The following is a 12,761-nucleotide window of genomic DNA, read 5'->3' as shown; positions in this document are numbered from 1 at the left end:
GGCTGTTACATGAGGTGTCCCTCACTGCAGCACTGGCATTATGTGCACTTTTAGATTTTCAAGTCATCTTCACATGCTTAGCCTAAGTACCTGAAAGCAACATAACCACATACTTTTAAAGCCAATCACCAGAGTAGACTTCCCCAACGAAATTCTCTGTGAAAGTACATTCAAGTGTCTGTTTCGTTTGTGCACATAAAGCCAGTGCAGCTTTGGCTCTCTGCAAAGGTTTAGATGGCAGTGTTGTAATTATGGGTCTATTTTAAATATTTCTTTTGCTTAAATTTTGTGTGTTACGTATTAACAATTGGCAATCTGAAAAATCAACATACGTGGCAAATTTGACTTAAAAGAGTCTTATAAAATCAAGCAGTGTCTGCTACTCTAGCAATTGTTAAAAAATTAAAAATGGATCTAGTAAATCAAGGGCAGTTTCAAAATGAAAGATATCCAGTGTGTTTGGTGGTACTGGAATACAATCACACCCATTTCGTTGACATATTATCTATGGCTGCTTTGTTGCAGAGTTCAAACAATTGTGACAGAGACTATATGGCCCCAAAATCCATCAACATTTACTGTCCAGCCCTTTACAAAAAAGATTTGCCAACCTCTGGTCTATAAAACCACTTTTTGTGGTGCTCTGAGTGTGCCAGAAACCAAGACTTTTGTACCTTAGATACCAAATCAAAAGTGAATCTAAGGAAGATTTGGGCCAATAAGTATTTTTCAAACTATTTGCAAGACTTTCTTAAACCTCCCAACTATTACTGCTTTTTTGTAAGTGACACAAATAATACCACAAGTATACCCAAAATTTCATCTGCCTTTTGGTTGCCATCTTCTGGATGTTTTACTAACATTCTTCAAGTATCTGTGCTGTCGTTACATTTCTTGTGCTGATGATGATTGAATTTGTTTGTATATTTTGGTAGAGTTAGCCATTTATACTCATAAGAATAAATTGTGAAATTGCCAGTTGTTTTTTTTTTTTTTTAACTCAGGGATACTTAGAGAAATGAGAACTTGGTTTTTTGTAAATGTGAATCCATGTTCATAAGTTGGCATTGTCTTCATTTTTTTTTCCACAGGGGAAAGTCTCCCGAAGCTGATGCTGTCGATAGATCATTTGGTGAGAAACGATATGAGCCAGTCCAGGCCACTCCCCCTCCTCCTCCATTGCCCTCCCAGTATGCCCAGCCTGTTCAGCCTGTGGCCAGCTCCTCTCTCGCCCTCCACACACATGCCAAGGGGGCACACGGTGAAGGTAGGAAGTTCAGAAGTTGGCATTACTACTGTAATAGAGGAATGCTTATAAAATTGAATTCTTACAGTTTGTAAGCAAAAGGGTTCTTCATTTGAAAATATATACTTGGGCACCTGGTGGCTAAGTGAGTTAAGCATCTGACTCTTGGTTTCAGCTCAGGTCATGATCTCACAGTTTGTGGGTTCAAGCCCCACATTAGGCTCTGTGCTGACAGCTAGCTCAGAGCCTGGAGCCTGTCTTCAGAATCTGTGTTTCCTTCTCTCTCTAACCCTCTCCTGCTCATGCTCGCTCGCTCTCTCTCTCTCTCTCTCTCTCTCTCTCTCTCTCTCTCAAAAATAAATAAAAACATTAAAAATTTTTTAAAATACTCTTTAAAAAAAAAGGTTTATCTCCTGTTTTATAACGATCACCATTGTATCAGAAATGACTTTTAGTTAAATTTATTTTGATCTGTTTTACTACCATGCTCATTTTTTGGAAATAGTATTTGCCAATATGTCTGAATCTAAGTTTTTGATCGGTGGGTTGTAAAAATTACTGTTATATTCCATGTTCATGGATATAGGAACGCCATAAAGTCCCATATAACCTGCATCCCTTAGCACCTTGCAATTATGCACATGGCGAAATCCCAGCAGGGTAGCTAACAGCTCCAGGTGATTCATTTTAATAGCTGTGCCCCTGATTTTGCCCATCTTCTCTCCTTCACATCTCCCTGACCAGGAGCTATCTCCCCTTACCCATGCCACCTCTCTTCCTGGGCCATTGGCCTGGTTCCTCTCCCTCATTCCTGCTTGCGTCATCTTTCTCTCCTTTTCCCTCTGGTTTCACACATGTGCAACTCACTCTTCCATTGTTCAGAGCACCTTCTTTGTTCCTGCTGCCTCCTCAAACTGTCATGTGTCTCTTTGCCTTCCATCAAGTAGCCTGAAGGGGAGACTGTTGCCTTCACCTCCAAATGGCCCTTGTGTGGCCCTTTCAAAAAAAAAAGTTATATTATTTACCCTAAGAATATACCATGATTTATCCATTCTCTGTTGCCTTTTTGCTACTACAGACATTTCTCTATTACTTATGTAGGCATCAAATTCTAGGCCAAGTCTTCAACCAGCTGACCTATGGCAGATTGATCTTACCCCATGTTTAGGATTTTCTTTCCACACTCTCATGTCTGCAGATGAAGTTTTAATTCTTTCTGATCCTTAAATGCCTTTTCTTTTTCTTGCCTTTTTGTACTGTCAGGGACCTTCAGTAAATGTTGAATAGAAGTGATGAGAGCAGACATCTCTGCCTTCCCCATCTTAGGGAGAAAGGATTTGCTGTTTCACCCTTATGAAGTTAGTTCTATGTTTTGTTTGTTTGTTTTTGTTTTGTGGCTTGTTATAGCTACTCTTCATCAAGTTTTTAGATGTTCCCTTCTCTTCCCTTCTAGTTTCCTAAAAGCATGAGGTCACATGTTTTTTCTGCACATATTAAGATGACCATAACATTTTCCTTCTTTAGTGTGTTAATGTAGTAATTTATATTGCTGTGTTCACAAGGAATTTGGGTTTATTTATTTATTTATTTTATATATAATGTCTTTGGCTTTATCATCATTGTGCTAGTTTCATAAAAGAGAGCCTAGGACATGTACCTTCTTTCTCTTTTTTCTGAAAGACTTTGTATAACTTTGGTGTTATTTTTTTCTGGAATTATTTCCTAGAATTCAGTTGGTACTACTTTACTTTGCCACCAGCCATGCATGGAGATTCGTGTTCCGCATCTTTGCCAACTCTTGGCATTACCAAACCAAAATGTTGCCAATCTATTGGGTGTGAAGTGTTATTTGAGGTTGTTATGTATTTGCATTTCCTTGGTGGTGAGGTTGTCTGTCTTTTGAGGTAACTGAGCATTCTGGCTTTCACTTCTGTAGTTGTCTCTGTGCACCTTTCCCCATCTTCCTGTTAGTAGCATCTTTTTTTTTTTTTTTAATTTTTTAAATGTTTTATTTATTTTTGATAGAGAGAGACAGAGCATGAGAGGGGTAGGGACAGAGAGGAGGAGACACTGAACCAGAAGCAGGCTCCAGGCTCTGAGCTAGCTGTCAGCACAGAGCTTGACGGGGGGCTCGAACCCACGAACGTGAGGTCTGACCTGAGCCAAAGTCGGAGGCCTAACCGACTGAGCCACCCAGCCACCCCAGTAGCATCTTTCTTACGGGTGTTTAGGGATTCTGTATAGATTTTAGGTCCTGATTCTGTACAGTTATGCAAATTGTGCTCCCAGTCTGTGCTTTCCTTTTGACTTCGGTTAGGTGTGAGTTTTGTAGTGCTGGTTTGGTTTTGTTTTCTTTTGTTTTAACATAGCTATACTGTCATTCTGTTTCTAATTTGCTATGGACATTGGAGAGAGGTTACTTAGTTACCAGGCTCTGGAGGCCAGCATGACTTGACTCCACAGCCACACCAGAAAGCACCACATGTGTCCGTGTCCGTGTCCGTCCTGGTCCCTCAGTGTCACGGACAGCCACAAGGGTTCAAGAGCTGCCCTCTAACTTCAGGGACCCTGACCTAGGCCTTGACTCTAGCACCAAGACAGGTTAAGATGGGAGAGACATCACAGGGGGGCTATTAAAACTTCTTTGAGGAAGCTTTTTAAATGTTTATATATGTTTATTTTCCAGGTAATTCAGTGTCATTGGATTTTCAGAATTCTTTATTATCTAAACCAGACCCACCTTCATCTCAGAATAAGCCAGCAACTTTCAGACCACCGAACCGAGAAGACACTGTTCAGTCTACTTTCTATCCCCAGAAAAATTTCCCAGATAAAGCTCCAGTTAATGGAGCTGAACAGACTCAGAAAACGGTCACTCCAGCATATAATCGATTCACACCAAAACCATACACAAGTTCTGCTCGGCCATTTGAGCGCAAGTTTGAAAGTCCTAAATTTAACCACAATCTTTTGCCAAGTGAAACTGCACATAAACCTGACTTGTCATCAAAAGCCCCTACTTCTCCAAAAGCTCTTGTGAAAGCGCACAGTGCTGCACAGCCTCCTGAGTTTGACAGTGGAGTTGAAACTTTCTCCATCCATGCAGATAAGCCCAAATACCAAATGAATAATGTCAGCACAGTGTCTAAAGCTGTTCCTGTGAGGTAAGATTTTTGCCTTTTTCTTGGCTCTGTGATTTGTCTAGTGTGAGTTTGGTATAGTTATGTGATTTGGGACTTTAAATGAGCATTTTAATTTAACCTTTTTTTTTCCTTACGTTTTTTAAATGTTTGTTTATTTTTGAGAGAGAGAGACAGAGAGAGTGTGTGCAAGTTGGGGAGGAGCAGAGAGAGAGGGAGACAGAATCCAAAGCAGGCTCCAGGCCTTGAGCTGTCAGCACAGAGCCTGATGTGGGGCTCGAACTTGTGAAGCACAAGATATGTGACCTGAGCCTGAGTCAGACGCTTAACAAACTGAGCCACCCAGGTGCCCCTTAACTTAAACTTTTAAATGGAACAGTGTTGTCCAAAATGTTATTGCCATGAATGCTGTTACGTGGAAGATCCTACAAGAGGTATAAGAGAATATTAATAAAATAATAAAGCTAACAGTCATGTACAGTCCTTAGATATTGTCAGTACCCCCCATTTTACTAAGAACTGAGGTTGGGTGACACTGCATTTTTCCCAAAACAGGGTGAGGGAGCCCCAATTCAGCTGCCTCTAGTCATTTGACTATGGAGTCCGTACTCTCAACTATGCATAGTGTTCCACAACTTTTAGCCTTGGCCTGCTTACATCTGGAAAATATCTCAGAAACCCAGGCATCTGTGTTCCCTGTCTGCTCTCTGTTCAACAGTGACACTAGAAATAATGTAACAACCCCAAAATGCTCTTTTTATAGTTTTACTAAGATGTCTGAGCAAGTGTGACAGAGAGAGTCTCATCTCCTCCTTTCTCTAGACCTATTCTGGCCTCCCATAAGCTCACCTCAGCCTCCTAAATCTACTTCCATCGTCAAGCACCTGCTGAAACAGATGCACTTGCAGGCAGAACCCAGGGCCAGGAGGGTCACCTGCTGCCTGCTTCCCCCAAACAGGGAAAGTCATGGAAATGTGCTGCCTCCCCCTCTTTGTGAACCTTTCCCATAGTGGGAGGTGGGGTGCCTTCTCTTCCTTCCCCACATCAGCATTGTCCCTGCTGCTCTGGTCGTGCGGGAATGAGCTGCAGCTTTCCTTCACACTCTTACTATGTCAGTCCATCTTTCTGCTCACCTTTAGGTTGTGACTCAAAATTTTACTCCCAAGAAGTGTTGGTAGCCTATGCTTTTGAAGCAGTCATTGATACCACATCCCTTGGCTTCTATTCTTTGTGTACTTCGCAAATACACTGTTCATGGGTGCTTGGGGTGTACCCATACCAAAGTATTGTGGAAAGCTTTGACAGCACGGCCATAAGTGTGCACGCTCAAAAGCTTAGGGAGATAGAGAACCTAATTAATACTTAACAGGATTGAGATGCCGTCAGTTGTAAGATGCACCATTTTCTTATGATTCACTAAGAAGAAAAAAAAGTGCTGTCTTTTAAACCATGATTTGCCATCAGTTTTAAAACAAATTTCACGGATGTTAAAATGTGCTTCTTAAAACCAGTGGACTGTAGTAATAGTTGGGTGAGCAAGGTATCAGGCTTTGTACATTCAGTAATGAAGGGGAATTGGTTAGTTATCTTCAAAAATGAAGTAGATTTCTCCAGGAAGATTATGATTTATTATTCCTGTGAATAAAATGTGTCACCAAAAACTTACCTTCTTGATTAAATGGAGAAATAAAATAAAATGAAAACACCTGTTAGAATCATAACAAAAACTCCAGTGTATTGTTGGGGGTTTACTCATTAGCTGTTTCTGGACTCTCAGCCCTTCAGCTGTGGAAGAAGATGAAGATGAGGATGGTCACACCGTGGTGGCCACAGCCCGAGGCGTGTTTAACAGCAACGGTGGGGTGTTGAGTTCCATAGAAACTGGCGTTAGTATAATTATCCCACAAGGAGCCATTCCCGAGGGAATTGAGCAGGAAATCTATTTCAAGGTCTGCCGAGACAACAGCATCCTCCCACCTTTAGATAAGGAGAAAGGTAAATGTATTGATTTTTTGCTTAGTTTTTAATAACTTGAGTTGTCCTGTGTGCTCTTCAAAGCTTGTAGTGCTCAGCTGAGAGGATGATCTGGACCCATTTTCTGCTTTGCCAACCCCAGCACATTTCTCCCTCAGGGCTCTCCAGTGGGCACTGTGGAGGGGGTGCCCTGGATGGCTTCACAGATGGGCAGGGATTATCCCACAGGAAGGCCAAGCTGGTCGAAGTGAGCACACTAGACACAGTGGGCTTCACTTTCCCTGTGATAGTAACAATGACGGCAGATGACTGGGCTTTGGACATTCCTCCACCTGTCTGCTCGGTGGTCTTAGCTGACCTCACCAAATCTGTGTCATGCACTCCTTCCATGTCTAGAGATCAGTCAGGCACCACGCACTCAGAACAGCTTTGCTCCATGCCTGTCACATGACTGTAGGACAGAAGCTTCTTGGGGCAGGTGCTGGGCACCCCAGCTCTAGCACTAGTAGGAGCTCAACGGAGTGAATAACCTATCCCTCTCAGGTATCACCATGTGTGTTTCTGAACTTAAGGGATCCGGGAAAGCTGTTATTTTCATAGTCTTCCTGAATCTGTCAGGATGATACATGCACTATATGATGACTTCTTTTGGAATCTTAGCAGTTGCTTTACTTCCTTAAATATGTTACTTCAGCTCATTTTCTTATATTTTGCTGGAACACTAACATATGTTGGCCCCTTAAACCAAGTCTGTAGAAAATACAGCATTTAAAACATAAGATCTAAGTAAGATTTACAAAAAATACATTTGAATGTATCTTACAAGAGCCTCATGATCAAATGCTGTAGCCACCAGCTACCTGTGGTTATTATGAACTGAAATGTACTGGAAGATACACACTGATTTCAGAGATGTACTATGTTGGTTACATGCTGAAATAATAATGTTTTGGATATACTGGATTACATAAATACTAAAAAATTTATGTCCCTATTTTTTTCTTAATGTGGCTACTAGAAAATTTTAAATTACACATGTGTCTTGCATTATATATTTTTTGGTCACTGCAGCTGTGGAGAACTAACTGCATTTGGCTTTAAAGCGTGTCATTAGAAGGGAGGGTGAGGAGAACTGTGGGCTGGACAGAAGATCCTCATCTCACTTCTCCCTCCCACCCCTTCCTTGACTGCAGGTGAGACGCTGCTGAGCCCCCTAGTGATGTGTGGGCCCCATGGCCTCAAGTTCCTGAAGCCCGTGGAGCTGCGCTTACCACACTGTGCGTCCATGACTCCTGACGGTTGGTCTTTTGCTCTAAAATCATCCGACTCCTCGTCGGGTATGCTGTCTTCACTCTGTCCTTTGGGGGCTTTGGGTGCTGTCGTTGATCAATCCCTGGGCTGTTGGAGCTCCACATGCTATTATTCATTAGCATATCTCTCCCTCCATTCCTGTGGCCTTGTAGGCATCACCAGTGTTCTGAAATCTCTTTGTGGTCCATATATAAATGAATATGGAAAGGTACAGAAGCTTCTGCCTTTTAAACATTGATGATTTGGCCTAAGGTTGGCTGTTTCTTGGTGTTCAACAAAATTATTTGTTCTATCAAAATTTTTAAGATGCAGTGGGAGAATTTTTATGGCTCTACGTACACAAGCATTCCTTTATATAATAATTTCTATTTTTTGTTTTATCAGTCTTTAATTCTTCAGTCTACAAAGTATAGATACCAGAGAATTTGCAAGACAAAAAATACCTTCCACTGGGATCATACTTGGCCATGGTTTTCCATGTAAAACCCTGAATAACTTCTGTTGTACACACTCTTTTTAAATGGCTTTTTTTTGCTCTTAAGATCATAATTTCAAAGCTTCCATCGCATTTTCACATTTCTCATTTCCTTGGGTGACTACATAAGTTACCAGTTGAAACATTCTCTATTTTTTGGTATAGATTATTTTAATTAAACCTAATATAGAAAAATAAGAATTTAAAGTTTTGGTTTTGAGTTTTATTAAATCAGGGAAATATAATGCAGTTTTAATATGAAACAAAGCTTTAGGGTATAAAGGTTATAGAGGAATATAATACTACCCAAGATTAAAAATTATGTGTGTGTGTGTTTCCTGATATCTGCAGGTACACCATTTTCTGAAAAAAAGCTAATAAATTAATTTAACACACCAGATAGTAAAGCTGTTTCCTCAGGGACTCCACTGAGAAGCATTTTATTAGCCTAGTTTGAATTAATGAATTAAAATTAATAAAACTGCATTTAAAACATGATATTCTGGGTGTCAAGTCATAGCATGAGCTGTGATTGTTTTCTAGACCAAATTAGGATGAAAATCTTTAAAGTAGCTATCTATGGTAGTTACTTGTTTTAAAAACGGTTTTTTCCCAGATAATATATGAAGCATAAATTATCTATTTGTTATTCCTGTTTTATATGGCACAGAACAAAAGTTATTTTATTAGATTGAAACAACTTTTTCCTGTGTTAAATTTTGAGTGCATTCAGATGGAAAAGAAATGTACCCCTGCTTAATCCCATATGGCTCTAGAATGCTTCCTACTATAAGTTTCTGTTTAGAAAGTCAGGGGTAGCTTTTGATAACTACTGACTTAATCCCAGCAAAAATTAGCATACTAGAAAAAAACTTGAGCCTGAAATTAAGATTTTTTTTTTTAACATCCAAAGAGTTGTCCTCACTCTGCCTTATGCCTGAGCAGTCTGTTCTCTGCGGTACTGCATAAGCCCATAGAGATTTGTGAAGTCAGATCACTCAGTTTTAAACTGCTGAGCCGATCGTGACTCAGAGACCATTTCGGTGTATGGCTCACTGTACACAGGGTCTCTCAACCTTGGCATGATGTAGACATTGTGGCCAGATGAGAATTCTTTGCGCATAGGGGCTGTCCTATGCATAGTGGGCGATGTAGCAGCATCCCTGGCCTCTGCTCTCCAGATGGCAGTTGTGAGAGGCAGAAACGTCCACAGACATTGTCCCACAGGGGTGCAGAATGGCTCCTGGTTAAGAACTGTTGTGTAAGAAAAGCAAAGTCGGTAGCTTCGAATATCCCTTGCCTTGGACACCACAGAGACATGCTGTTGCCCCAGCCTTCTTCACGCTTGATGTCCGCAGCTGGGGCTCTTGGCTTCAGCTGCAAATCTCACATCAACAAGAGCTTTATTAAAAATGGAAATACCGAAGTTTCAGACTCAATAGTCAGTGAATTTTCAAAGCCAAGTTTAGAGCTGAGAAGTTCTTGCTGATTTGGGGGGGGGGGGCGGGTAAAGGGGAAGAAAGGTCTTCCTTCCAGAAGGAGCCAAATTCTGCAGAAATTTTCAGGCATTCATTCATTGGTCTGTAACTGAGTGTGAGAAATGTGTTCTCATACTCCATTCAAATGGGTCCCAACTTTTAGAAACACTGTTAATAGTTCTATGGGCCTGGGCACTGGAACTACCCCCGGCATATTTGGTCGCCCCAACTTCTTTCATGGTTTGAAAAGGCATGAACTTGAAAACAAAGAATAAAGGAGAAATCTGAAACCACTTTGAATCCTTAGATGCCAGTGGGTCTTCATTAGAGTATAGCACTTAGAGCTTTGATCCAAGCGATATGCTGAAGAGGAGGCCGCAGGTGTGGGAGGACACGTTTATCTCTGCCCCACGACTGCAGACCGTTGGGGCGGGCCCTTTAACCGGCCGCAATTCACACGAACCTCTTTTTCTCTCATAGGTGATCCTAAAACCTGGCAAAACAAGTGTCTTCCTGGAGATCCAAATTACCTTGTTGGAGCAAACTGTGTTTCTGTCCTGATTGACCACTTTTAATTCTTAAAATATAGGAACTTGATCAAATAATGTGAAACTGGGTTAAACTTACTAAATCTAAATGGAAGCACTCTCTCAAGTATTATACTTTTCTTAGAACTGATACTGCAATTTGTTAGTATTAAGCATTTTGTTTGAACAGATGAAGATTAGTGAGCATGCCCCTGCACCGTGGTCAGAAAAGGAGCTGCAGACTGCGTGTTTGTGATTGAACAGCTATTGGTATTGGCTGGAGGGTCAAGGATGGTTTGCTTTGTAATGATTTTTGTACTTTTTTATGGCCACTGCTTAACTTCACATATTGATTTCCGTTAAAACACCAGCCAGTAAATGGGGGGGGGGGGTGCATTTGAGTTCTGTTCTTTCCAAAGTACACTGTTTCACACTTTATTGTGGCCCTGGCCTGGCATCCACATTTTATTTTATTATGCATGAGGTAATACGCACCCATTTTAAAAATGTACCTGGAACCATATAAACCAGTGTAGTAGATTTGACAGAAATGTACAGCAAGGGGAATTTATAGCTCTTTTTGGCAGGGGGTGGGGGGAGTCAAGTGAAGACAATTCCTTATTGTATATGAAAACACATCTTTTTAGGGAAGGACACCAAAGCATGTGAGACTGGTTCTGTGGCTTCTTTGGATCTATAAATTAACCATATCACCACAGACGTACTAACCAGCAGGAATGCCTTACCCTCATGTTTTTAATTCTTAGATAATTCTGTGTATTAATAAGTTTTTATGGCTTTTGTGCACATCTAGATACTGTATCATGAAAAAGATTGAGTAAATTGTGGATTTGGTGGTTTCAGAAATGTATAATCACCCAAAAGAAAATAATGGTGTGATTTGGGGATTTTTTTCTTCTTCCTCCAAGGGGCAGTGGTGGTTTTCTGTTCTTTTTGGCTATGCATTTGAAATTTTTGCTGTTTTAAGGATGCTTGTACATAATGCGTGCATACCACTTTTGTTCTTGGTTTGTAAATTAACTTTTATAAACTTTACCTTTTTTATACATAAACAAAACCAAGTTTCTTAAGGCTACCTTTGTATTTCTCTCCTGTACCTCTTGAGCCTTGAACTTTGACCTCTGCAGCAATAAAGCAGCATTTCTATGACACCTACAAGGTCATTTTTAAAAAAAAAAAAGAATGCACAGAGTTGTTACATTTTTAAAAGTGCTGCATTTAAAAAGATACAGTTACTCAGAATTCTCTAGTTTGATTAAATTCTTGCAAAGTATCCTGACTGTAATTTGTGATACCATGCTGTGCCCTAAAGTGTATTTTTTTACTAATAGACAATTTATTATGGCACATCAGCACGATTTCTGTTTAGATAATACACCACTACATTGTTAATCATTCATTAGGTGTGACTGAGTTTCTTTTGCAGTTATTAAAAACTCAAATTTCTAAATCTGCAGAATAAACTTTTTAAAATAAAGTGCTGGTTTGGTCTGTTTCCCCATGATTTCTAGTTTTATGCAACTTTATAATCCTGCTTAAAGTCCTGCACATCACCCCATCCGCTCGTTGGCGCCTGCCTCATCAAGTGGGGTGTCTACCGAGTGCGTCCCGAGGCCAGGGCGCCGGGGCGGGTGAGCCCTGAAACCTCGAGACAGAGTCAGAGGAGGAGGAGGCCAACCAGAGAGTTCTTGGCAGTGTTTCCACTGCATCTGTAAATATACAATATATATGTGTGCGTTGTGTCCCTTAGGACTAGTTTGTATATAGTTTTGTCTCCTGCTTTTCCCCCAAAAACATAATAACATGGACATTTTCTTATGTCGTAACATTTGGGGGTAGAAAATGATTTTTAATGGCTATAAATATTCCATCATGATTGCCATATTTATTTAACCACTGCCTGTATTGACATAGAGGTTGTTGCTAGAAAGTGCACATCTAGATAGATTTGGTCTGTTTTATTTGCTTTATCTTTTTTATCTACAGTAAAAGTATCCATTTTAGTGTATAGTTCTCCAAATTTTGACAGAGATACATAGTTTTATAACAATTACTACAATTAATACATCAGGCAGTTTCTCCATCCCCCCAAAGTTTATTGTTTCCCCCCCATTATGCCCCCCTCCCCCCACACACACACACTTCAGCCCCTAGCAGGCAGCGATTTCTACCCTATAGTTTCTCCTTTTTGAGACTGTCCCAGAAGTGGGATCCTGCAGTATATAGCCTTTGAGTCTGGCTTCTTTCACTCTGCATAAAGCATGTGAGATCCATTTGTGAAGTTGCAAACATTAGTAGTTCTTTGTTGTTGCGGAGTCATCTCCCACTGTGTGAGCGCACCACAGTCTGTCATCCCCGGCTGAGCTTTGGGGATGCTTCCAGGTTCAGAGATTATGAGTAACGCTGCGTATAGGTTTTTGAGTGAACATAAATTCTCACACATCTAGGTGTGGGATCGCTGACTTCCATCTCCAGTAGACGTGAATGTCGCACGAACCCGCCATTCTGCCTGCAGGGGTCCTGTACTGTCGCGCATCAGCTGCCTCAGAGGGGCCCGTGGCTCACCAGCTCTTGCTGTTGTCAGTGTTT

At 40.8% G+C, this 12,761-nt stretch overlaps 1 protein-coding gene across 1 annotated transcript in view; it reads left to right on the top strand.

The window, feature by feature from the left end:
* TJP1 (tight junction protein 1) overlaps positions 1 to 11,649 on the top strand; it is a 231,169-nt gene extending 219,520 nt beyond the window's left edge. Inside the window, exons 25-29 of the mRNA XM_029952281.1 lie at positions 1,092 to 1,267; positions 3,933 to 4,410; positions 6,164 to 6,381; positions 7,554 to 7,697; positions 10,105 to 11,649. Of these exons, the coding sequence (XP_029808141.1) occupies positions 1,092 to 1,267; positions 3,933 to 4,410; positions 6,164 to 6,381; positions 7,554 to 7,697; positions 10,105 to 10,199 (1,111 nt within the window). The 3' untranslated portion in view covers positions 10,200 to 11,649. The remainder of the gene's footprint in view (positions 1 to 1,091; positions 1,268 to 3,932; positions 4,411 to 6,163; positions 6,382 to 7,553; positions 7,698 to 10,104) is intronic.
* Positions 11,650 to 12,761: the final 1,112 nt, after the last annotated feature.

Source organism: Suricata suricatta, chromosome 9 (genome assembly GCF_006229205.1).
Source record: "Suricata suricatta isolate VVHF042 chromosome 9, meerkat_22Aug2017_6uvM2_HiC, whole genome shotgun sequence".
In the NCBI taxonomy this organism is placed as follows: domain Eukaryota; kingdom Metazoa; phylum Chordata; class Mammalia; order Carnivora; family Herpestidae; genus Suricata; species Suricata suricatta.
Note: the sequence above shows the minus strand (reverse complement) of the source record. Positions and strands in the feature narration are given on the sequence as shown.